Source organism: Ammodytes marinus (assembly GCF_949987685.1).
Source record: "Ammodytes marinus genome assembly, chromosome: 13".
NCBI classification, from domain to species: domain Eukaryota; kingdom Metazoa; phylum Chordata; class Actinopteri; order Uranoscopiformes; family Ammodytidae; genus Ammodytes; species Ammodytes marinus.
Window position 1 is genome coordinate 20,341,820 of NC_137217.1, and position 27,289 is coordinate 20,369,108.

General features: G+C 42.1%; 1 protein-coding gene across 1 annotated transcript; it reads right to left on the reverse strand.

Annotated features, from left to right (window-relative positions):
• Window positions 1–2: 2 nt before the first annotated feature.
• itga10 (integrin, alpha 10) lies at window positions 3–26,509 on the reverse strand. The gene is made up of 30 exons (XM_080040092.1): window positions 25,741–26,509; window positions 17,241–17,352; window positions 17,039–17,148; window positions 16,857–16,942; window positions 14,683–14,797; window positions 14,463–14,590; window positions 13,740–13,888; window positions 9,033–9,183; window positions 6,958–7,123; window positions 6,299–6,372; window positions 6,067–6,211; window positions 4,675–4,823; window positions 4,382–4,525; window positions 3,991–4,197; window positions 3,754–3,884; window positions 3,380–3,546; window positions 3,072–3,214; window positions 2,860–2,970; window positions 2,680–2,765; window positions 2,426–2,567; window positions 2,196–2,288; window positions 1,998–2,074; window positions 1,786–1,875; window positions 1,594–1,678; window positions 1,330–1,443; window positions 1,145–1,252; window positions 925–1,038; window positions 731–826; window positions 525–638; window positions 3–433 (listed from the first exon to the last, which is right to left on the reverse strand). Exons 1-30 carry the CDS (start codon window positions 25,790–25,792, stop codon window positions 374–376), a joined length of 3,519 nt encoding a protein of 1,172 aa, XP_079896218.1. The 5' UTR covers window positions 25,793–26,509; the 3' UTR covers window positions 3–373.
• Window positions 26,510–27,289: the final 780 nt, after the last annotated feature.

Genomic DNA, 27,289 nt, shown 5'->3' on the forward strand with positions numbered 1-27,289 from the left:
TTCTTTTTTTAACTGTTTTAATTTCATTAAAGAACAAACACAAACTGTAAGACAAACATAGGACAGAGTGATTCTTTGAAATGTAAAACCATAAGGATTTCTGTATATTAAATAGAAGAATTGTGGTTTAATACACTTTGGATTTTCTTTAGAATTAGAAAAAGACTATGTACATAAGTGTCCCGACCCTGGAAATAGTGGGTAGTGCATTTTTCTGTTGGACCCTAGTGATTTTTGTCTTTGGTCCTGGATTTCCCTTTTGGGTCTGTGTATCAAGTCCAATCTCAGGTCCATCTTTGTTCCTTGCAAAAGAGGTGGACTCCTGGTAGTCGTCATGGCAAATGACTGTTGTTATGACGGCAAGAAGTTGAGCTCAGTCCTCATGGTTCTCTTCCTCCTCCTCTGCTATTTGTTTGCGTGCGAAGAATCCCATCTGACGAGACATGGGATAGAGATTGATATTCCGTCCACAACACATTCACTTTACTTAAGAAATTCTGAGGATAAATGTAAAATGAAAATACCTTCCATAGTACGAAGATGATGAGGGCCAGTAGCAGCAGACCTCCAATGATGCTACCAATCAGAATCCAAAGCGAGATGGGAATAGCTCGACCCTTTAGCACCTCCAGTACAGTCTACAGAAAAATAAAGGAAGCGAGGAAAATTAAGAGAAAGTAAAGGCCAGTACAATTCTGCCACTCGAAATCCTGCTTCAGTTTGTTCTTACCTCCCCCCAGATTGTTCCTGTACCCAGAGTAATGAGGTTAGTCTCCTGAGCTTCCAGGCCGTAGGTACTGATTATCCTCACTGACTTATATTTGGCCTACAAGAAGAGACACAGAGGTTGTGATAAAATGTTTGCGTCATGGGACAGAAGAATTTGGGCTGAACTGAGCATCTGCGTGCTGTTGTGTGACTCACTTTTCTGAAGAAATCATCATTAACTCTGCGGCTGAGGCGAATGACGGCAGCCTGGCCTTTTTGAAGCTGCTGGACTTGGCATACGACCTCAGTGCACCATGATCTGCTGCAGTTCTAAACATACCAACAAAAAAAAGAAGAAAGAAAAAGCAGAGACAATGTCAACATGTATGCTGATGTTGCAGTGTTCCGTAGCCGCTGTGCTACTTATGAACCTCACCAGTACGTCATTCTGCATCATGTCCTCAGGATGAAGGGCGCGTACATCTCTTTGTCTGGCCTTGAGCTGGGCCAGATCACTCAGCACGCTGCAGTTCACCCCTGTGGCCTACAGGGCAATTAAAAATATGTCAGACATGCCCCAACAGAGAGACGCAAACTGTCACACAGCAGCGCTATACTCACATTGTATGAGAAGACATCCGTGACGGTCATAAAGACTCTGTCTCCCGCAGCCACAGAGGGCAGATGCAGCCTGAGCTCCATATTACTCACTGAGTAACAGCCGAGGTTCTGCAGCTATAAGAGAAACGAAAGATGCGCTAATTTAACCTTATCTTCCTTTTAGGATAATGGTGACTCATTTATGTTATTTACTGGGAGTTTCACAATAAATGTAACCCATGCATTGCGATTTTTTTTTAAAGTGCACGTGAGAGATGGCTTTACCCTGAGGTGTGTGTGAAACTCTGGTCCCATAGCCTCTGACATTGTCCGAGTGGGGTGGACCTCATATCGGTTCAAATTAGAGTCACTGCACAGAAAGAAAAGAATGATAAAGAAACCCCCCTTAGATACAAACATTTATTGAAAATAGCTTAAATATCAGATTGTTGAATACAGCATGCTGCACACACACACCTGCTGACAAACAAGTCTGCCTCATACTGAACAAAACTCTGCAGCTGAACACTGTTGTCTCCCAGAGTATCCTCTCTCTCCACACTGTCACTGTAAAATAACCAAGGGGGGGGGGGGGGGGGGGTTACATAAGCACGTAGGCAAGTATTTTTCAAAGCCTTTAATCTGTTGATTTGCAAACAATATCAAAAAACCCAATGTGAGTGAGCTACCTGACAGCATTAAGCTTCATCTGCACTCGACTATGCAGAGATGTGCAGCTGAACTCAAACTCCAACATGAAGTTAACCTGCAGACAAAAAGAGAGAGAACAGGCTGCTGCAGTGACACAATCCAACATGGAGGGAGTGAAGTATGAGTGGGCTGAGTGGGGACGGGGAGTGGAGCTACTTCCTCAGGAACAGACATACTTTTGACTGGGAGCGAAACACTGGATAGCTGACGTTACACGAGTGGCTGTTGGCACCAAGTGCAGTACACTCAATCTTTAAGTGGGCATCCTCCTACGTGAAAAGGAAAGAAAGTGAGGGTCACAGAAATTGTCTGTTTGGTTTGTCTATGTGGATCTGTGTAAACATGTTTGGTGAGTTTACACAAGGCGCTGCATGTGATAGAAGTGTACTGTTTGTGTGGAGTTTACCCTAATGCTGAGGCTGGAGAAGTGCAGGTTGCGTGAATAGTGCAGCGTCAGGCTGGTGTTGTAGGCGTTTTCCAGTCTGTTCTGGAGCTGCACCTCAACCGCCAAACGCCTACGGGGGCTACGAATCACATAGGGCTTCTGTCTGTAGAGATAACACAATGAGAACTCGCCAAAACGTAACAACTGAGTAGGATATCTGATCTTGTCAAACTCTTGTTTGCGGTTAAGAAAAGGGGAATATCTGAAATCCATACCTTGTCCCAGAGACGTCCATATGAGCCTGCAGCACCAGGTCTGTGGTGCACACGTCGTCCTCGCCGCAGTCTTTAAAAAACTGGATCTGGGAGCGATAAATGTAGAGAGATGACGGGATGTTTGAAGGAAAAAAATAGGGCGTTAATGTTATGTGATTAATAGGTCAATGATGCACTCACAGATTTCTTGATAGTTGTCGGCCAGCCTTCATCCAACACTGGACCACTCTCTGTATTGTTGATCTTAAACCGCAGTGAGAAGCTAATGGGACGGATGTAATCTGCGGTGTCCTACAGTAAAGAAAGAAAACAAACAAGAAGAAATAAATAAGTTTTGTCCTGCCGCACTTGTATGAAGAGGTCTTCAATGTCAAACTCGTGCTTGGGCTCACATAGACATGGAAGGGCAGTTTGTAGCAGAGGGTTTGTCCTGTGTGAGCACGGACTGACAGCTGCGTTTGTCGGTGGGAGCTGTCATCAAACAGAGCCCGCGCAGACAACTTCCTGTCATCCAACATGGCCGACACCCACAGATCTGGAGGACAGGGGGGCAGGTAATTAGAAAAATAGGGACAGATGGTGAGTGTTGGAAAATTCCCCATTCTAATTATTTGTGTGCCTCCGGGCCAATTCACAACTCTTGCAAGTACTTGTTCTTAGGATAAGGGGGCATATTAAATAAATATAAAAAGTGGTGTACCAAAGCTGTTGCTGTGTTGTCCAGGGGAGCGGGAGACAGTTGTGAAGCAGGCGGTGGCATTGAGACAGGCTGACTCTCTGCCTCCCCTCTGGCAGGTCTTCTGAATGACGTTGATGGAGTGAGGCTCAAAGGACAGACTCACATTGATCTGGACTATGCTTCGAGAGCTGGGCACAGGACGGAACAGTTAATGATAGAAAACAGGATTTAATGTTCAGCCATGTGACCACCATGACATTGGAAAATGAATCTTTATTTTTATGATTTATGTTTTCATATTTAGAAATAAGCTACCTAGCTTCATTATCTCCCAGTGCAGTGAAAAAAATGTGTCCTAGCCATGCCTCCTCCTAGCTTCTGCCTCTACTACCCACCTGAGCAGCACAGCGTTGCCCTGGGCTCCCACTGCCAAGTCTATTAGCTCATCTCCATCCAAGTCCAAACGAGCACTCACACTTCGGCCAAAGTACAGCAGGGAGGGGGAGATTGATGCACCTGAAATACGCTGAGAGGATTGGAGAGGCAGAAAACAAGAGCAAGAATAATCAGTTTGACTAATGAGGCCTGAAATACACTAGTGGGAATTTAATCGTAGGTAAATGAGTAAGTACCTGCTTATAATTGTGGTTGATGTAAATACCGTCTCCATGGTAGACATAGATGGCCCCCCTGTGTTCATCCTCCAGCGGGGCTCCCACCAGCAGGTCGGTGAAGCCGTCGTGGTTGAGATCCGGAGCGGCTGCAAGTGCATAACCAAACCTGGCATCCTGGGACTTTTCCTCTGACTTCAGAGTGCCATTCGATACAAACACCTCCTCCTGATGGGGGGGGGGGGGGGGGGAGGAGGGGGGTGAAGAAGAAAGAAAGATGGAGGAGTTGGAGTTGAGGGGAAAACAACAAAAACAACAAATTATATTATTGTAACAAAAATTGCAATGGAAATACCACAAAAATTGTAAAGATTTTGTGTATACACAAAATGATCGTTCCACTGCTCCTTACCCCGCTGACGGTGTAGATGTAGACTTTACCAGCCTCCTTGTTTCCTGTGCCGAGGTACATTGGAGCTGCAACCAGAAGGACATCAGTGATGCCATCCTTGTCGATATCCAGTCCACACACCTCACTGCCATAGTAAGATCCGATCTACACACAGAAAACAGGCTCTTTCAATTTACTGCCAGCAGGTGGAGCCCTTGCTTTAATATCGGTCTATACAAGTCTCCTACCAATTTTCTCCAAGGATGATAACACAAATGTAAAGCAACTAAAGTGACCCACCAATAGAGCTTTACCTGTTCACCATTGAGGGCCTGTACAATGTTGACATCGCCTTCGTCACTGAGTTCAAACAGGATGACCTTGCCTTTGTGTTTGAATCGAGGGGCACCAGCGACATACAGCCTCTTCCAGTCACCGACGATCACAGAAGACACTGTGTAACCTGGAGATACATATAAACACATATAATCCAACACATCAACTTAATCTAATTTCAACCTAATCTAATTACAGTTTTTTTCGATTGCTAACCCACAGTGGGCACAACTGTAGCTCAATGTGCAAAACTCTAACTACAGTCTGCACTACCAACAGTCACTGGAGCTGAACAGTTCACTTCACCTGCAAAATAGGCTCAGTGCAGCAAACACTATGAATTGTCCTCACTGAGATAACACACACTGTCACTCAGAATATGCTCAGAGTACAAACACTAGCATCAAACCCCAATACATAAATTACAAACTTATAATCTTTACAGTTTGAATAATTTGAGTTATTTCACACACATTACGTAATATTTTCTTTGATGAAAGGGTGAAATTCTTTCACATGAAATTGTTTATTTTATAACATACAATTTTTTTTTTAGAAAAACAAAAAGAAATTAAAATCAGAAGTTTGCTTCAATAGATACAAATTTTGTATATTTTATTGAAAACATTTCCAAATGTAGTATTTATCTGTGTAAATATTCTATAATTGTAATACAGAAATCTATCCTGTAATGTTGTCATTTACTGTAAGGATGCAACTCTAAGCTGTTTGTTTGCTGGAAAATTCGTATTACAGATGCAACTTTAGATTTTTGCAGATTGGGTTGCACTCTCAACCCTGCCTCTCTCAATGAGAGACCATGATTCACAACAGGGTCTATCAGTGTTGCCCTTACTGTATTTCAGGTCTTCTAGGTCTTCCTCCACACATCCACACTCTCACTGCCACTCTTCTCCCTCCAACAACCTGTCTTCATTGGTCCATTTACAAAAAAATATGTATTTTTGAGTTTTCCCTTTATACTGTATATGTTCACTAACAAGTCTAAAACAAGACACCTTCTTAGTGTTTCAGTTGAAATTGCAATCTGCAGTGTTTGAAATGCACTAGGCATTCATTCTGTTTTGAATGTGTGGTTTACAGTTGTGGCAGTAGTGTGTTAGCGTTTGAAAAAAAGTGCTGGAAATCCACAGTGTTGTGCAGGTTGTGGTTAAGCCATGAGATAGGTGTGTAGAGTTTTGAAAATTGTGTTTTATCAATGAAAAATGAGCTAGAGTTTGGCCCGAATGAACCGCTGCTCTGCATACTGTTGTTAGAGTTTTGCACTTGTCGCTCCAGTTGTGCCCACTGTGGTTTAGCAATCGAAAAAAACTGTAAGACCCATGTTCAGTGGTGTGATATGTTTGTACCTAAATAAGCAGCATGATTTTTGAGCTCCAGGGGAAACTCGCTTTCAAAGGCCTCTCTGGGCGGCATGATGCGTCCATTTGTCCCTTCCTTCAACACACCACCGTCCCAGTCGTAGGCGCCCACCATCCCAAACAAGATGCCGTCCTGAGGGAACGCAGAAGGGCACAGATGAAGCACACTGGTAAAACACACATTCACTTTGCACAAGAGATAAACAGTTGCCAGACTTACATCCAGGATGTGTGTGGAGAAGCCGATCTGAGACATCTCCATGTGGAATGAGCTCTCATTGTAGCCCAGCGTGCCTGCAAGACAGACACATCAAGTCAGTATTCCCCTGTTGTCCTGCTTCTTTTCACGTATCCTCCCTTCCTTCCTGTCCTTCTCCTTCTTCATCATTAGCAAGGTTGGACCACAGGTGACAGACATACCTCACCCTTTCCTTCCCTGGATTTCCCTCACCATTTAAGGTTGGCATTGCTTTTCATCAGCCTCCCTCTCATGTTACCACCACTATTGTGATAGCTGTGCACTGCCTCTACCTTCCTTTCCTTTTTCTTGCCCTCTCTGCAGGACTACTGTTTATTTTCTCACATGAATCTAATCCCCTTTCGCTTTCTTCCACCCTTCTTAAATATTCTTCCTCCACCTCCTTTTCATTTTTCCTCTTCTTTCTCAGACTCCGCTTTCAGTTTTGTGTTTCCATGTTTGTCATTGACTATTGAAAATCAAATTTCTAACTTGGTATGTTACAAATTGTGACCATGTTAGCAGGGAACAAAAATATTTTTTTTACTATAGCTGCCACATTTCTGCTTTCCTTCTTCATATTTCTTTCTAAACATATCATATCTTATTCATCCAAAGCCTTTCATCCCTGTATGACAAACCTTCCAGAGTGAAGATGCGATCTCCCAGGGCATCCACAATGTCATTGAGTGCGGCTTCATCCGTCACATTGAAAAAGTACTTTTCGTCAGGGTCGCTGGCAATGTACTTGATCTCACTAATGAACGTCTCGGGGTCCTGCTGCCGGCGGATGTAGTGGCCCAGAACCTGGAGCCATGCGTGAGAGAAAGAGGAAAGTAAATGAGAGAATACGGTAAATGAATAAGCAGATAACACAAGCTCAATAAAACATAGAGAGATTAAGCTGGAAGCGAGAGAAACAAGAGAGCATAAACAGACTTTTTGGCATGTATCGGTACAATTTCTTCTCCATGTTTCCAAAGGGACTGTGAAGAAACGGGGTTCACCTTGCATCTTCCAGCGGTATGCAGCTGAATCAGTTGCCTCTCAGTCTCGCGCACGGAAAACTAAGTACGCTGACGTACCACAGAAGTTACATGGAACTGCAGCATTTAACTATGATTAAAGTTGAACACAAACACATATCCTAGCCTGAGTAATTCACAAGCAATTAAGCAATACCTAAAGGCAACAAATTGACTGGAAAACATAACAACGGAGGAAATGGTAGCCACCAGAGATTTGTAAATGAGGAGCACAGGTGTAGCAGTGAGGTAGAGAGATGACTGATGCAGAAGACATACTATAGCAGCAGTGGCCTGTGGCTTAACGCCTGAAGTACAAATTAGAAAATTCCATAAGAGAAACCGAACCCAAGAATCTCCCCCTGTGACTCCAGCTGCCAAGCAAACGAAGGAAATCCTCTGTTTTGAAAAGGGTAAGGGGCGGAGAGGGGTGCTGTGTGCGACGCGAAGAGGGCCTACATCTAAATATGTACATTAAAAAGAGCTTATGGAAATTCCATTCAGGCTTCCAACTGCTGCTGGCTTTTAAATAGTCATAATCAGAGAAAGACAGGAATAAAGAAGAACACAAAATAAGAAACTCTTGCTAACATATAAAGCACATTTTCAGATTTAAGGGATTTGGAATCAAAATGGCATTTAAATATATGAATGTGTGTACTGTACATTAATGCATTGCACTGCTCAGCATGAACTGCTCCCCCTATCAATCACACGCCTCCAGCCCTCGACTTGCACTGATGTATAAAACAGTTTGTGAGGACCACGCTCTTGTTTTGAAAGCTCTGCCCTCCCATGTGAGCCATTTTCACTGCACCCCCACACAAACACACAGGCAGCAGCACAGAGAGTATCATCAAAACATGGCTGTTGTGACAAGCAGTACCTGTCATCACTTCGACATTTTAGGCAAACATTTGACCACAAAATCCTCCTCATTCTCTTTTGTTTATCCTTCATATATTTTGTGTGTGGTTGTCTTTGCATTGAAGGTTCCCTATACAATTTCTGCTCTACCCATTACCCACTATCCAAACAGAGTGTGAGCGAGTGGGACTTCTTACTAAACTTCTCCATCCGTAGATTACTAGGTAGCATAAATCTGATCTTCACCGTCTGCTCATATTTCTATAGTGGCATTGTGCCACTCCCCCGTGTTGGCTTGTGTTCTCCTATTCTGTGGTCCCAGTGGAGTCTGGAGGTCCCTGAGCTTCTCTTGTGGGCAAGGGAGGGGTCTTTAACCAGTCCTACCACTAAGGTCTGCCTGCCCCCTCTGACACTAAAACCATGCCATCACTCAGTGTGTCTCTGTGTGTTGAAGGGGTCGGGTGGGGCTGGAAAGGGAGAGCTTTTGTTCCCACTTGGCTATTTTGGTAGAACCAAGTGGCTCATTTGGTAGTTTAGAGATGTTATTTTTGAAGGAGTGGAGGTGGTATTTGTGTGGTTGCTTGAGGGTGTGTAGATGGTCACTATATCAATTTCACACATAGTGCAAGGAATGTCGGGGATAATCTACTACACACCCCATTGATAATGTCATGCTAGTTTTTTGATTGTTTCCCACAATAGTGTCACTCATGTCATGGTACAAAAAGGTTCTGAATCCTCACTTTGAGAATCACGAGACCAAAAAAAAACCTCTCTCAAATAAAAGCAGAATGAGCTATTGAGACTTGATGAGATGTACTCACAGCGATGGCGTATCTGGTGATGTTCCTGTTCTCACACTCTATCAGAGCATCTGGCAGCTCCTCGCCATCATGTGACTCTCCGTCCGTCACTACGATCATCACCTTGGTTGCGCCATCCCTCGCTCCACGCTCAGCACTAAACGCCTCCGTGCTACGAAGAAAGAAATGACAGACTGAGAGAAACAATGGCATGCCAATCCCCTCCAACATCCAGCCGAATGAACTTGAATCAAGACAGAAAGTAAGCACAAGAAAGTGTGGAGTGAAAGAGCTTAAGGGGGAGAGAGGATAACATGGGAGTGCGAACATTGAGAAAATGGATGACAAGTAAGACACTAAGGCACTGAATTTAAAGTTCCTTCCCATCAAGGCAGACATAAATGGTCCGTATCACACCTTGACCTTTCTGTAACTGCATTAGTCTTATTTGAAACACATACATTAGCTGCTGCTATGACTCCAATTGGTCATGCACGCAGCCCCGCATGTGTCATTGCAACTAGTGACCGCATCTGTGCATTCCCATCCGGTTGTGCCATGATACACAGAGGAAACCTAAATGACAAACACGAACAGACCCAAGCCGCACCCTGTTTGTCTGCAGGAAACCTGTTCTCAGTGGGACCTGCTCCAAGCGTTGAATATGGTTGGTTAGCCTCAGACGTGCAACACACACACACACACACACACACACACACACACACACACACACACACACACACACACACACACACACACACACACACACACACAAACACACAAACACACAGTGAATTGTGGAAAGTAGTCACTGCTAGTGAACTCAGTAATTTTCAGGCCTCCAGCCCTGGCCTAAATATAACATTGTGGTCAGCCGCAAGAAACTCAGAGTTAAAAACAACCGTTTCCCCTATGCAGTCTGCAAATTACATAGGGTGCTGAGAAGGAGAAGGGGAAGAGAAACAGAGAGGAACAAGTCAAATCTGAAGACGGTGAGAAAAGAAAGACTAAACAGGTAAATAATAAGAATGAATATATAAACAAATAGCCAGAAAAGTGAAAGAAACAGAAAAGCATACGCAAGGTTAATAGAAGGAAGAGAAAGTAAAATAATGATAAAAGACGGTTAGATTAAAACAAATATTAAAACTGAGAGCTGTCAATCCTGCTCTGATGTTGTATTGTTATTGTTGGTTTAAACAGGGAAATAAAACTGGGGGGGGGGAAGAGAGATACAGTTTATAAAAAAGGAGGGAGCATCGTAGAGAGAGAAATTATGACAAAAGACAGACATCAACTGGTAAAAAGAGAAGGAATAATACAAAAAGGAGGAAGGTAAAGCTAGGAAGAATTAGCATGACAGAAACAAGGAGATTAAAGGCCTACTTCACCGGTTTGAATATGAAGGTGTATTGAATTCTGAGATCCTATGTAGTATAAATGTGCAAAAAAAAATTAAATCGGTTCAGCCTGAGAAAAGGCAGAAAGAGTGTTTTTTTTTAAAATATAGGGTTAAAAAAAACACTCTTTCTGCCTTTTCTCAGGCTAGGATGAACCGATTTCAATTTTTTTCGCACATTTATACTACATAGGATCTCAGAATTCAATACACCTTCATGTTCAAACCGGTGAAGTAGGCCTTTAAGTAGAGGCAAAGGGAGATGAAAGAGGAGAGAAAGTGAGGGGAGCTAATTCGGAGGCCTGGCTGTATTTACAGACCATTTTATGGAGTCACAGCAGTGTGGTAATGACACGGCACGGCGGTCTGTGAGTGTACTTTTGTGTGTGCGGGTGAGTGAGAGCGTCTCAGACGGGTGGAGCAATATAAAAAATCACGTACCAATTCAATTGTAGAGGGATGTTTGATGTTCATGAATAAGTCTGTCATCTACTCTTCACTTTTAAACCGTCCCCTGCACTCTCCATATACAGTAATGTACATGTCAACTGTGTGCAGATCCAATTTACACCTTGTCCCTCCAAACACAGTCACATATTGGGAGCACTTTGAGGGTCATTGTGTTGCCCAAGCTGAAAAGAGTGGTGCTGTCAAAAGATTTTTTTTTTTTATCCTGATTAATCGCACAATTTCCATAGTTAATCCAGGTTAATTGATTTTTTCATTGCATGTTTAAAATTCTATTATTTAGCATTTTACAATAGTTGTTTAAGTCCATTTTAACAATGTTACCAGTGTTTCACGATCTGCGCACTCCGAAACTGTACTCGTTAGCATCTGCCTGATTAGCTGCACTTGTATGCTTTGTTCATACGTGGTAGCTCCAACTCGAAGTACTTTGGTGATATTTTGCATATTACATTTGACTTCTCAACTGAGCCATTTGGGAGATAGGTCGTTAGCCTAGCTAAGCATAAAGACTGGAAACAGGCAGAGACAACTAGCTTAGCTCTGACCAAGGGTAACCAAATCTGCCTATACCAACACTTTGACAGCCCACTTAGTTTTTTTAAATCCGTTACTTGGGGTTATGTATCGGACTATTTCTTAGACATGAGCATTTCATTGGTCTTGGAACAAGACTTCCGGTCCTGAAATATGACATATTATGTGTTAAAAGACTGTATATTCAGGCTACTGTATGTGTTTTATTTTTTGTTCCTCTCATATAATTTCTTGCTTTTTTTTTGCTGAGGGATTTTACCCGCTCAAAACCTGAGGCTTGAATGTTTTTGCTTTGTACCCTCTTGCATATCAAATACTATAGCTTAACTTTTATTGTGTTTGGAGGCCCCTTCCATTGCAAACTGTTCTTGAGTTTATTTAGTTTTTTATTGTTTTTTCCAATTCCTTTGATTTCCCCAGCGCCAACCACTTTAATAGCATTTGTATATCCAGTTAGACACAGAAGATTTGGTGGGTCTATTTCTACTGACTTGGATAAGCTAACAATTGAAGAACTGTGCTTTCATCCCTCTTCCCATAAGCGCAGGGAAGACTTAAATGTGTGTCTTAAGTCTACACCTCTGTGTGAAAATTAAATCATAAAAAGCTCAGTAAAGAGACAAAGAGAGAAGGGGGTTGGACTGGGAAGGATTGCATGTCTTCTGTTCTTTAAAGAGCTATGTTAGCTAAGTGCTCGGGCTTAGTGTTAAGTTTAAAATAGGGACAAGGTTAGGGTAAAGATCATTGGTCAATCATGCAGGGAGTAGTTGAGGTTAAAGTTAAAGTTGAGGTTAGATGGGGGCCAAGAAGTGAATGCAGTCAATGTCACCCCTCAGGTATATTAATACAATGTGTGCGTGGGAATTTCAGTCTCTTAATGTGTGTGTCAGTGTTCATCTTTGCGTGTGTACTGCAAGTGTCTGTGTGTGTATTTTTACAGCTGCAGGAGCACTACTTGGCTGACCGGGCAGGGTCAGTCTGTGCCACACCTGCAGCCATGCTGAGCCAGCAGCCAACTAGTCCAGCTCAGCTAATCTTGCTGTTTTTCTACCCCTTCACTTTCCTGCCTTGTGCCAGCGCTGCTATATTTGTCCATCTGTACTGTGTGTGTGTGTGTGTGTGAATAACACATTATTTTATTTTGTCAATAGCGCTGATGAGTTTATTAATAGTGTTAGGTTTAGATCGGAGTGTTAAACTATTTCACTGGTTCCAGTTTCTAGTCACAGATATAAACAACCTTTAAATGTTACTCCTAAACTTCTCGAACTTTTATCTTCAAATGTCCCAGAAAACAGGAACTCTCCAATTACCTGTGTGTGTGTGTGTGTGTGTGTGTGTGTGTATATGTGTGTGTGTGTGTGTATGTGTGTGTGTGTGTGTGTGTGTGTGTGTGTGTGTGTGTGTGTGTGTGTGTGTGTGTGTGTGTGTGTGTGTGTGTGTGTGTGTGTGTGTGTGTGTGTGTGTGTGTAGAAGACATAGAAGTACCACCCCTCTCCAAGATACACATCCCAAAATGGAAGTGGTGGCTTCACATCAGGTCTGGGTGTGGTGCTCCATGTGGGTATGACTTTAATAAAGCAGGAATTTTATTTTGAAAAGGCAGATATTTTAGGACTTAGCCACTAACCCCCCAACCTATAGAGCTGTTTCTTTAGACTTGGGTTACCTTCTTAAATACCCCCAACATACTTCTACGAAGAAAAGCCATGATGTTTTAAAAGGTGTACATATTTTGCCAGGATTTTAACATTTATATCTCTGTTCAGCACATACATTCAATGAAACTATTATGAACATAAAAATTATTGTAACTGACACAACATTCTTTCATTTGAACTTGTATAACGGCTTTAACAGACTTGTTTTTGCCCACTTGAAGGCGGCACAACAAGCTGTAAACACAACATTCATGTACTATCTTCTCATAAAGTTGTAACGGCAAAAGTGTTCTCAAACTGTCGATTATTAACTTATCCGTCAGTCACAGAATAACATTAATTAGCTGTGTTTATGTTCTCCTGGCCAAAGCCCAAAAAGCAGCTTTGAGTAGCTCATGTTAATCTAAACCCTGTCCGATAACTTGGTAAATCCTCATATCAATCATAAATCAAAAGCAGCCTAATGGGATATTAATGGAGCATGTCATTAGAAATAAGACCAGACTAGAAGAAAATAGACCTGTTCATTACATCTAAAATTATACAGTAATGTATTTAGAGAAAACTCCTAAGAATGCTTTACTAAACTCCAAACAGTTTCCAGTTAGCCAGCCAAATGTACTTTACAAAGGAAGAGTGTGGAAACTGATTGACAGGTCATACCAGGCCATGTGGATGGCGTATGCAGTGCGCGTCTCTCTTCCCTCCTGTCTGCTGATGTTCTTCGCAGCCTCCACCACCTCCTGTGTGGTCTGGTAGTCCTTCAGAGACCACTCATGGACTGCTACCTCGCCATACTGCAGTATACCAACCTGAATGTACACACACACATGCAAACATACAAGTATTTAAAAAACGCCAGTCATGCTTGTGCTGGTACATAGTTGTGGAAAGCAACATCTGAGACTTCTGGGCTGATTCTATCTCTTTAAGTACCGCTCACATTCTTAAAGCAAACAGTGCACTTGGGTAATTTGTGAATTCATTGGAAAACCAGAAGTATTTCCTCTTAACCTCACATTGACTGCTACCCTTTACCCAAACCTCCGTTCACTCCTCTTGTTGTTAAGCTCAGAATAATGTCCCCAGATCCTCCCCCCGACCCCCTCTGACTTTCATTCCTGCCCAACCTCAAGCTAGTTCTGTTCACGTCCCTTTACATTAGAAAAGCAATTCATTCTGGGCATATTTGCCAAAATGGTTCTTTATATGTGTCACTCTGTGCATGTTTTTACTCAAGAGACTAGCTTGAGTTACTGTTCTGGGCATCAGCTAAGGGAAGAGGTTTAAGTGGGAGACTCACTCAAATTCAAACTCACAAGTTTCCATTACCAATGTAAATAATATTTAAAGGCCGTGCAAATGCACATCGACTTGCACTTGTACCTGCATCTGATCCGGGCTGATGTGGAACTTGCTGAGGATGTTGCTGAGGAAGTTCTGGACCTCGTACCAGGGGTAAATACTGTTGGAGCCATCCAGCACGATCACGATGTCCATGTAAGTGGAGCACCCTACCACATGTGGAGTTTGAAAAATATTTGCTTAGCTAAAGCAGGCCTGTGCAGCATAGCCACAATGCATGTGTGTGCAAATGTGTGGTTACTTTGCGCCGTTGGAGCGATGGTCTCTCTTGGTTCTAAGTCGTCGCTGACGGAGGCACAGATGCCAGTGCTGAACATAGATGTACCACACTCCTGAGACCACAAAGGGGCACATGCCTGCCAAACAAACACATCAGCATATATGACATTTCTGAAGCATCTACAGTCAATTTCAGCTGTACATATTTTTTCAGTATTTGTGTTCAGCTCACAAGATGCATAGGTGTTTTTTATGTCATTATCAAAGGATTGAAACTGTGGTCGAGTAACCCACAAACAAACACAGAAAGAAGACCAAATGAGGGCAGACGAGGAACAAAAAGAAAACCAAGTCATGAGAGGGAATATGTAATGGAAAAACTACAATAGTGTGGTTTGGGGGTTTGAAAAAAGAGGGAGAGGCAGAGAGAGGGAGACTATTGTTGACATGTTGGCAGTCACTGTTGTCATGAGTGGTTTAACAGAGCTGGAACACCAGACCAGTAAAGCAATTTAAATTTGATTGTGCTAAATGTAGGGGGGTTGCGTGTGGGGTGGGAGGGCATCTTATAAAAATATTTCTGTCTTCAAAGCATCCCTTCAAGCAAGCATTTATTTGGCTTTCATACCAAGAGGGAGCAATAAAGGGGGAGAGTGCGGAAAGAGAAAATAAACGAGAAATTCATGCATACAGAATAGAGACAAAAGAGAGAAAGGGAGAGACGGAAAGTGGAGTGAAATGGGGGTAGAATGAGAGAAAGAGAAACATCCTGGTTTTGAGTGCCCTGTCATTATGAACGGGTTCCTTCTAAAGCACACGGACAGGCAGAAAGAAGACATGGAGAGAGGGAGGAGAGGAAGGAGAGGACTGAGAAAAGCAAAAGAGGTGCTATGGCTTTTGGTAGGTCTGTCATTAACAAAGGGCCAGAGACGCATTCCGATCCTGTTATAGACCTGACCACTGGGGTTAGGATAAACACACACACACACACACACACACACACACACACACACACACACACACACACACACACACACACACACATACACACACACACACACACACACACACACACACACACACACACACACACACACACACAGAGGCACACGCGCACACACGCACACACACAGGAACACACGTTAGCTGGATGGTGTTCATGAACTGTACACGACTCTACACCCGAAGCAGCACTAAAAACCTGGCGGACACCAAAACAGACAAGCACACTTTCTTAACACACACACACACACACACACACACACACACACACACACACACACACACACACACACACACACACACAAAAAATTAAAATACACAGTAACTAAAATACCAACACGCATGCAAAACACACACTATTGCTTGCTGGCCCAGCCAGTAGTGTGTGTTTTCTTCTGCAAGACAGAAGCCTCAAAACTGGAGAGATCAGGATTAGAGTGCAATGTGTGTATCAGACTCGACGCAAGTTACAGAAATTGGACAACTTTGACTTGACTGCTCTGAGATTTGACTTGCTTAAGAGTTAACTACCTAAAAAAAAATTATTTAATCAGAATTATGCAGAGAAAAGATGGCTTAGCATAGCCCCATATGCATATATACATTGATTACAGTATTATGTCTATACATTGCACAAATATACTGTACATTGGTTATAATAATCACGAGTTACATCAGCAGTAGCAGCAAGATATACGGTATTGCATTCACGTGAGCAACAGGCATGGCAGGAAAAGAGTGCGTTGAGAAGAGTCAGCTAAATCAAAGACGTAATGAAAAAGGTGCATTGGGTTTACTGTATGATGCAGTGACAACGGTAGTCAGTAAAGTAACAAAGAAAAGAAAGGGAAAATGTCCAATTTTATTTGAATTAAGACCCGATAAAATAGAATTTTGACTTTCTAACAATATGCATATATAATACACTGTACGAATAAATAAATAAATAAATGTCGATTCTATAAGCACATGATTAATCAGTCTGTGTTGACTTTGTAAATGTGCATATGAATCTCCACAAAGGTATCCAAGAAATGAGGGATCAGTAAACGCATTGTCACATCTTAATTCAAATAAAAACAAAGATAGCCTGGTTTCACCACATCCCTTCCAGCTCCCACACCCAAAAAAGTAGACACAGCAGAAATGAAGCTAAAAAACAAGAGCTTGTTGGTCAGTGTTGAAACCACATACCAGGAAGCCATCAGGTGACTCTGGAGTGAGCGTCATTCCCAGGTGTGAGTTCTTCAAGTTTTTAGTGACGTTCTGGAGAGCAGTGTCTGAGACAGAGAGAGACAGTGTACTGTAGCATATTGGGTAGCAGATGTAAACTTGATGATAACTTTTTTGAGGGAGAGAATATCTGTGTTTCTCACCTAGATTCACTTTGCTGCAGTTTGAGTTCCTCTCCTGTCCCACCATGCACTTGTAAACATCTCCTTTCCTGTTGTTGGGCGGCCCGTCCCAGGGAGCACCAACCAGCATCCTTCCACATAAGGAGACGGCCAGTTATTTATCATCATTCTACTTTTGTAAGTATGACATTTTGTATTTGTCCGTCTTTCAACACACACTTACGATTTCTCTCCGTTTGCCTCATGTTGCAATACAGAGAAGCCAAACAGAGCGTCCTCTGGACCGGTGAAAATGCGCGGGTGCGTTACATCTATGTTGAAACACTGACACAACTCTGAAAAACAAAGCAGAAGAGATTGTTAAATAGATGAAAAAGTCAGAAAACACAAGGCTGGTTGCTGGTGGGTCAATCATCACAAACTCCCGCTGTGCAGCCTACATAAGAAGGCAATGTAGAGTTAGCCTTGCTCTACCAGCTCTACCTACCAGCACTTAAATCAATCTGTACAAATTGTAACACGATAAATCATTGTCGTCAGGAAATGACTACCTTTTTGTAACTTGTATTGTAAAAACATGAGTGTAGTATCAAATCAAACTAACTCTCAGTAAGAAAGTGAGTAAGCATATTTCCCAAAATATAAACGTATGCTTTAAGGTGTTAAGACAAAGAATTGACCCAAAAAAATACTCATTAGTCATTAAAATTTGAGAAAGACAACATGGAAAACACAGAGCTGGAAAATGAAAATGAAAAATAATCGGATTATTGTAATTATTTTCTCTCTTGGCCTTGGGAGAGCGCATTGGGGGAAGCATTCTGAAAAAGACGGATAAACAGAGTGACCAAAGGCAACCTCTGAGGAAAAAGGGAGTTCAGTTTGAGGGGAAAGAGGGAGAGAAGAGGCAAGGCAGGGAAGGGTGTGGGTTAGAAAAACTACGGAGTATAGTAAGCCCCCTGTTAAGACACACAAGCCTGCCCTTCATAAAACAAGAGAGAGCGGTGAGTGAGACAGAGAAGACAGGCAGCAACAAGATGGTAGTCAGACAGTTCACTAAGTTGGACATTTAGGTGTAAACTGAAGCATAAACATGTTCCTACTGGCAACATGTAAATTGTTATAGGAGGTCCAAATATGTTTTTTCAACCCCAGGAAAAATATAAAAAAGGTAAGATTAATACACACCTACATACATAGATCAGTTTCCTGCTATGCTAAGAGTGAAACTGAGTGAACAAATTAAACAAAGGTTTACCTTTAAAATTCAGAATAAATAAGATTGGACACTGATCTCCAACACTGCGAATCTCCACACTACTACTTTTATGCAATTTAAAAATGAAACTCTCTTTTCTTATAAAAATGTTTATATATATATAAATCATTTTTTTATACATTTAAGCCATGAATTAGAGATGCTATTTTTTAAGGAAACATATAACTCACTGCAGATACAATTACATATAGGGGAGAGTGGCCTAAGTTGTGCATTTTGGAAGTTGTGACACCCCTTGTTTCTAGAAAACCGTGGAAGAAATTGGAAATGTGACCACATATTTAAGAAGAGCCATCCATTTGACTCATCCTGTAAAGAAGGGAGAAACATGGAATAAGATATAAGCACATTTAAGCTAAAAAAAACTGTGTTTTGCCTTTCAAAGTAAAATTTCCATGATCAACGTTTTTTGATTATTGTGTCTGAACAATTATAGACAAGTTTGAAAACATTTGACACATGTTTTAGTGCTTCGGTATGCTACATTTTGAGTCTATACAGTTAGCACGATGTCAGCCCTAAATTGCTGCATCATGCTTATTATCCAAATTTCTGGGATTGGGGTGATTTGTGCCAAAGGGCCTGGGTGAGTTATAAGTAAGTAAATAAGTAAAATGTATTTATAAAAGCACATTTATGACAGTTTGCACTGTCCAAAGTGCTGTACATAGTGCATTCAGTAGGTAAACAATGAAGGTAAAATAATAATAACCAAAATAAAAGACGTAAAGCCCATACATCCACATAAACACAGATAGTAGTGCAGAGGTAAGATAGTTAATGGGGAGGAAACACCAGGGTGTACATATGGGTTTTGAGCCTTGATTTAAAGGCAGAAATGTAGGGGATCACATTTGTCAGGTGGCAGTTGGTTCCACAAGCACGGAGCAACTAGTGCAAAGTAAATTTCTGAGAGTTGTGCCAGTGGCATGTATACGCTGGTCACCAAAAGAAAGTGATTGTCTACAGTAGCTCAGAAGAGAGTGACATCTCAATTCCACTTAACGACACCACTGATGAGAGTTCAGAATGGTCAGAAAGGTGATGATGGTGACTTTGTCATTGTGAGCTTTGCAGGTAAAACCATTAGATCTGCTAGGCCTTGTTTAAGAAAATTGTCCTTCAATCTTTGTCAACTATTTACTTTATTTACTTTAAATACACCTTAAATAAGTGATTGTCTAATGGATTGGTCTTGCATTACAGTTTATGAGATATATATCAATGGCACAATTCACCCCATGGTATTCTCCCCAACCGCACAACTTACACCACACCGGGGGCAAGTTGTGCATCAAGACAACTTTTTTCCCGAAAGCTATATTTCTTCAACAGTTTATTCCAGATCCAAAGTTTTTATTGCCAGGGATGCACAACACCCTGAACTATATGTACATATTTGAGTTGGAGACTTTACTGTAAAGGCCTTACTTTAAAGTCGCTTTGAGTGAAAAGTTGCACAACTTAGGCCACTCTCCCCTACAATACAATTTTATAAATTATTAAAACAATGTTTGGCGATCAGACCAACCTAAACAGGTGTTATGCATTATAACGTGACACTTCTTACTATTACTGTGATAAAGCGCTCATACCAATGCCATTTGCTGCTGCAGCTTCCTCCCCAATCCCAACATCCTTCTATGTGTAAACCTTTTGTATATTCTATCGTTGATTTACATATCATGTAAGGGATACGTTCACACAGCAGAGTCCTTGCTACTGTTTGGGGTAATCACAAGGTCCTTGCCTTTTCCACCAAAAACAAATGTACAACCACCATCACATAACAGAGACATCACTGTGTATGTCTGTTTGTCCTTTAAATATCTCGCCAACCGTTCATGTGGTCTACTTCACACTTGCCGGGTCTATAGCTGAGGAATCAAGGGAGTGCAATGCTAAGTGTAAAGCTCTTTGGATTAGTGGTTCTGAAGCCTAGTAAATTGTGAAAACCTGGTCAAGCTAGCTGGACTTTAACTTTGTTTGCAAGAGTGCTCTGCTACTCTTACAGCATGAGTAGACAGTACTCGGTCACGTGAAAAAGAAAACCCATCACACTTGTGTGTGTGTCTGTGTTATTCAGGACCCAAGGGAGTGCAGTGCAGATTGTGCCGCAACTGTAATAGTGTGAAGAGACACAAAATCCAAGTGTTGGCGCGGTCAATTCCTGAATGGGCACGGAACTAGTCTAACTATAAAGGAAGGCATCTTTTATGTGTAATCCAGTCTACTTCCCACTTAACTACTTAGGCTACTGCTAAGGACCATGGGGAGTGCAGTGCAGAGTGTGAACTTTTGGATTCTGTAGAAAACTGTGATCACCTGGACAAACCAGACAGACTTGGTGCGTGACGGACAGACTTTGTAGCAGGCTGTGTTGGATGCAATTATGCAGCATACGGGGGCATCTACAGTAACTACTGTACATAACTTGGTGATTCCACCGCAGAAAAGTAGTCCAGAGTAGGGAACAAGACCATAACACTCTACACTTATGTACACTCTCACTTCAATACAGACATTTCCCCACAAATACACACTGACACAAAGACATTTACCTCGGCCAGGCCAATCAAAGGGGGATTCCTTGGAATAGAGAGGGAAACAAGATATGTTTTCTTCTATCTGTGCTCCTGCCTTTCTCACATACAGTACAGTTGTTCCTTCTACCTGCTTTTCCAATTTATCTTTTGAACAGACGTTTCATCATTTTCTTGTACTCACATTTACTCATTGGACATTGACAGCTATGCAGATGTGGGGTTTTATAGACAGGCTAGCGGCTTTGCTAGGAATGGCAATGTGATTGTATCAGTCGTTCCACCATTTCGGTCCAGGCTGAAATATCACACCAACTTTTTTATGGATTACTGTGATTTTGTACAGACTTCTATGCTTCCTAAAGGCTGATTCCTGCTGACGTTGGTCATCCCATGACTTTTCTACTAAGGCCACCAGCAGGTCAAAGTTTCCTGTTGTCCTGTGAAATATCTCAACATCTAGTCGATGGATTGACATAAAATGTATGGTCCCAGAGGAAGAAGCCTACTTACTGTGGAGTTCCCCTGGATTTCTGTCTTACGCCACAATGAGATTCACATTTGTTTTTAGTTCAATGTCTCAACAACCACTGGAATAATTGCCATGAAATCTGGTAAACACATTACCCTTCCCTGCGGGATGAGTTGCATTACCTTTTATTTAGCGCTATGATCACGTCAAAATTTGAATTAGTCCAACACTCTGCTTTATGACCAAATTAATGGTAAACACCATTTTACTTACTTAGCATCGGTATGTTTGCATTTGACTTAAAGCACCACTGTAGAGCCACTCAGAGCTGCCAATGAGGCTGTAGGACTCATACAGTATGTCTTGTTTCTGCTCATCTTGCAGATCTGTGTGAGCTTCCAACATTTAAACATCCAAACCTCCAATGTCTTCAATGGGATTCAGCCATATAACTGATTCTACACAGATGTTTAATACACTTCACCAATTTGAAATATGCGTAAGCAAGGATAGTCATTCCTTAATACTACATTTTCAAGGCAAGAGTCAACAGAAATCTTTCTATTCAGACTTGTTGCAAAAAGTTATTCTCTCATATTGCTCCCACCACCACTCTTAAACACAGTGTAGTAAAAGTTTCTGTCTTTTCTTGTGGCAACTTCAACCACCCTCTCCAATTCCAAATTTCTTCCCGCAACAGGCCAGGCCTCTGATAACAACCCCTGCCACTGATTTACTCCGTCATCCTCCCATTTCACTCATTCTCTCATAAACTGCTCCTTTTTTACCCCCTTTTCTATGTAATATAACACACACACATGCACGCATGCACGCGCGCGCACACACACACACACACACACACACACACACAGCAACTTACCACAAGGCCCCTCTCCCTTCCAAACCCCACATACTCCCACAAAACTGTACCATCGTTCTGTTTTTTGTCCTGTCCTCCCTCCTGGTTCCATTTTCATTGGGGTATATATATATATATGACACTGTACCGCAGCCTGTCTGACCACCCAATTGCCATGACAACTGGCTGCAAACATAAAGTATATCAAAGCGAAACTGAGTCCGGATTCTCTCAACCACATGTTCGTCTCCGGGCACTAACTGCTGCTGGATGCGTATGTGATTGAATATGTATGTGTTTGTGTGTGTGTGCAAACTGAAATTGACAATACAATTTTTCGGATGCTAGAGAGGGAAGCCAGTAGTTGCAGCAGTATACAGAGAAAATGATGTATGTTTTGGATCCTACATTTATCTCAACTTGTCTGTTACACCGTCTCTTTAATTTAAATCTCTGACTTAAAGGTAAACTCAATAGGATTTGTCGTTTGTTTTTTGAAAACACAAGATTCAGGGCCTGTTTACACTGTTACGATTTCAACAGAAACACAAAAGTATTTTTTACATTTGAGGCCGTTCGTCTACATGATAACAGTGTTTGCAGTCTTGAAAACGTAAACTTTCGCTGCTTTTTACATTAAAATACACCATAGCGCAAAGCAATTAAGTTACTGTTATCACAAACAGAGCCGTTCCTAAGGCTGCGGCTTCACATTAAAAGCATTTAACTGGCCAAATGTGAATTTACTTTTATTTTGAGGCAGAAAGAAACAGCAAGGTAGCGCTGACACAGCCCCTTCACAGCCCAGCAGTGCTCCAGTCACTGGCAGCATGTCTTCCGTTTTCACAAGTTCTACGCAGTGTAAAAAGAGGACAGAACGCTTGTAACGCTGCACTCACACCTAAAGCTTCATGAACGTAAGTGGCATTCATTTTCAGTTACGCTAAACGGATTGTTTATGTATGGAAATTGCACCTGAAGGGCTATCTACTAAGTGTCACCGCCAACTGGCTTGGCATGTTTACAACAGCGATTTTGGCCCGTTTTTCTGACACCGTGTGCATGAAGAAAGTTTTCAAGTTTTTTGTGTCTGAACATGGACGTTTTTGAAAATGTAAAGGAAAAACATTTCCGTTTTTAGCGAGACCAGTGTTGTGTAAACATGGCCTCAGACATCCTCCCCCCAGCGTTATCAGAGTAGTAACACATGGAAATAAGACCAGGGGCCTGTTTCAGGAAGCAGGGTTAACAAACTCTGAGTTCAAGCCTCCACTCTGAGTTCACCAACTCTGAGATGACCATATTGGTTTCAGAATGGCTGATCAGCGTTGCGTCAGTCAACTCTGAGTATGTTAACTCTGAATTGCGATAGCTAGAGCCAGCTAGCTATCGCCGAAAGCTATCCCCCTGTTGATAAGCAGCTTACGTATCAAACAGAAATCAAGCCAACTCCCCGTCACAGCAGGCCGCACAGCACTTTGCTCTGTTATTGGGTGAGGGTTAAACACTACTCCACACCACACCTCCCCACCCCACCCCATCCCAACTCCCACCCCACCCGCACAGCCCAAAAGCTGACTCCCGGAAACGCCCCACTGGAGCAAAATAAATTCAAAACAAAGCATTATATAGCCAGAGAGGGGACTCCGCTGATAAACACAACACTATACTTTTAGTATTTTTAGGATAATCCTACTAAATATACCTTTAAAAACACCTCTGTTACATGTCCAGCAGTAGAGATGTCTGCTCCACTGTCTGTTTCTATCATCTTTATTAAACTGACTCATAATGTTTCCCACGCAATCCCCCTCCCTTCACTTCTTCTCACCCTTTTTCACAGATTTTCTCTCCATCGTGTTCTGTTCTCATCTCTGTAACCCTCTCGTGGGGATTGGGGGTGGAAGAAAGAAGAGGAGGAGAAGGAATGATAGTCGGTGAATGATGGGAGAGTAAAAAAACACAAAAAGATAGCTGGGAGCTGGAATTATAGCATAAATACATGAATGACGGGTGAAACTGAGTCAACCACACCTGTGTTCAACATCTCAGTAAAGCCTAACAGAGTGTAACAGACATGGGATGCCTGCTGCCTGCATCAGGCAAGCTCTGCTGAAACCATTAACATTACACACACTCACTCACCTCCATGCTCACATGGATGACACATGCACATGTTAGGGAACTCGCACGCGTGCAGGAACTCTTGCACTCAGATCACACAAGCTACCGTAATTCAATTAGAGATTAAACAGTAAAACAAGGGGGTGGGGGGGGGGCTCATGTACAGAGAAATTACTCTGTACATGCTTGATTCAAACGGATAATGAGGGGCAATGTGTAAAACCTAACCACAGGCAACATTTGGCTGCCGGGCTGGCATGTGTAAATAGGTGTTCATGTTTGTGTATAAGTATGTGGTCTCATTCCTAAGCTTCTGAATGAGATGCATTTTGCATAGCATGAAAACTGGCTGCATGCATAATCATTCTTCAGTCGACATGTTCAAATTTGGAACAAATGACAAAATCTCATTCACATCAAAGATTGAATGTGTGTGATTCAAAGCAGGTACAAAATGAGCATGCCTTGCACAACATAGTATCTTTGTTGATCTCATCTTGCTTCACGGCTGTTTCCTATAATGCAGCAGTTCAACAACTGCTTATCGGCTGCATAAACACTTAGTTTTGGCAGAAAACAATGGTCTGTTTCTTTGGTTTCTTGCTGGCGAGCGGGAATAGCTCAATGAGGTGTGTGAGGCCGCTCTGCCACAGCAAACATGAGTACTGGAGGGGCGCTGACTTTCATGCAACATGGACCAAACGCACATGGCAAAGACGCCTATTTAAGGGAACTTAAGACGACAGGTTTAAGTGATGGGAATGGCTGATATGGCCGGGTTACACAGCTGCCAGGGTCGGAGGGTGTCAGCTGTAAGAGGAGATGAACCACTAACCTTTCGGAAGAGGATACATGCTAATATAGGCAATCTGATTGACATCTTCCACATGCTAAAGGCCTCCAATGAGAATGAAATATTTCCTCAGTACTGACTAAACTGAAGATTTACTACAGGACCAGGAACCATAACTTTGCTGGACTCATGCACAACTTCCTATACCTTTGATCTGTTTTGCAAATGGAGTGTGGCCAAATGTGTTTTAATGTGCCCGCTCCTCAAGACTGCTGCACACTATCACGTTAGGAATGTGTTCATGGTCAGTCACTTACTGTCACACAGAACAAAGCCCTATGGGACTCAGTGAGGCACGTGTGACACAATTACTCACAGATGTTGTCTGTTAAAGTGCCAAAGTTGAGGGGGTTAATGATCATATCACCCATTGAGACAGTGCTGGAGGACAGGAGAGCAACTGGCCAGTGAAGAGGCATCAATCATGTAGTCATATGGGTTGACTTCTCAAAAGTTGAGCATTGAGCAGTCATTGAATAATGTCCACTTCTGTTAAAAAATGTCATCTCATTTTAAAAACAGCAAAAAGGGCTACTTAAAAAATACATTTAAAGTTGACTTCTTAACCCACTAGAAAGTAGCCTATGTCTTACCTTTAAGGAGGATGAAGTTCATCAAGCACAACAGGTATTTATGCAGCTCCATTTATAAAACCGAAAAAAAGCAGTCTCTTGTCTGTTTTTTTCTTCCTTCTTTTCTATGTTTACAAAGTGGTCTCCCCGGAGGTGCATCGGCGGCTACCACACACAAACACACGCGCGCTTCAGCTCTCTCTTTCCTCAAGAGATGCGTAAAATCCACTTAAACGGTCCTGCAGCGGCATTTCTGCATTTGCGAGGGTGAGGGCTCACTTCAGGACGTCTACAAAAGCAGTCAGGAATTTTGAGATACAAATTCAAATGAAATGGGTCTTATCTTCTCTGCTCTTTTTAGCGTTAGCCTACACGAAAAGGTCTTCAGAATAAAGGAAGACCCATGTTCTGGCCGTGAAAATCTTGCATATGTGCCATCCAACAAGAGGCAGCCAGTCAGAGTCATTAAAGCATTACTAATGTGTAACACCTTCGCAAACAGTAGGTAAGCACCGCGCTATATTCTTCCGACCTCCGGAGCGCGTCTTTGAAGATGAAGCTCTCCTGCGCACAGGAACTCTGCTCACCAAGCCAAGAGTTTAAGGTGCTGCACGCGGTTGCTCTGAAAATATATTATCCATGATCCTCTCCGCTGATTTTCTTTGATTTAAACAGTCCAAAATGGTTGTTTCAAGTGAGTTTCTGTCGATGTAAATTTGTGCCAGTAGCCTAACGGGTTTCTCTCACTTTGAAATGAAAGAGGCATTTATCCCCAGAGCTCCCCTCCCTTCATCCGTCCTCCTCCATCCACCAGATTCTGAGCAACTGGTTCGCATTGACAAACCTCAAACCCACATCTCTCTCTCTCTCTTTCCCTTTTTAAAAACAACGTCTCACTCTTTCAGTTTGCTCACCTCTGAGTCTGACTTATTCTGCCATGGAGCTGCACTTGACAGATCAGCTGTCTGTCTCGGTCTCTCTCTTTTTTTGTATAATTATTTTTATTACATTTGTTCATGCTTCCACCATGAATTGACATATATACCATTTTATAATATATTTCAATCAATTACATAACTAACAGTAATACCTTGATGTTAACTATTCCCGCATGGTGTCAAGCCCACATTTCAAATAAAACATCAAAACCAATATCCCAAAACCTAAAACATATAAAAACGAAAACAGAAAAACAACAACAAGCAAATAAACAAAAAAAGGACAAGTGTACCATACATTTAAGACCTGTTTACACTGTAAATATTTCAACACAAACGCAGCAGTATTTTTACAGTAGGGGCCGTTCATTTACATGATTACAGTGTTTGTGGTCTTGAAAATGTAAACTTTTGAAACCAGGTTCAAGAGTGGAATATTTTCTAAACGCAACTCCAGCTTCACCGTGTGAATAGCATTGCCGTTTCCTGAGATATGGATGACATCACGGCTCAACTCCACACATGCGTAGGCCTATTACATTTGCTGTCAAATAGCCACACGCTATTTAGAAGTTAGAAGGCAATATGCACGGTGTCTCCGCTGCACCATCAATGTTACCCCTTTCCCACCG

Excerpts from the sequence above, each read along its gene's own strand:
- itga10 (XM_080040092.1), bottom strand. The coding sequence starts at position 25,792 with ATGGAGCTGCATAAATACCTGTTGTGCTTGATGAACTTCATCCTCCTT. Across the intron at positions 2,971-3,071 it reads AACTGCCCTTCCATGTCTAT|GACACCGCAGATTACATCCG; the intron begins GTGAGCCCAAGC and ends TCTTTACTGTAG. Across the intron at positions 1,253-1,329 it reads CGGATGTCTTCTCATACAAT|GCCACAGGGGTGAACTGCAG; the intron begins GTGAGTATAGCG and ends ATTGCCCTGTAG.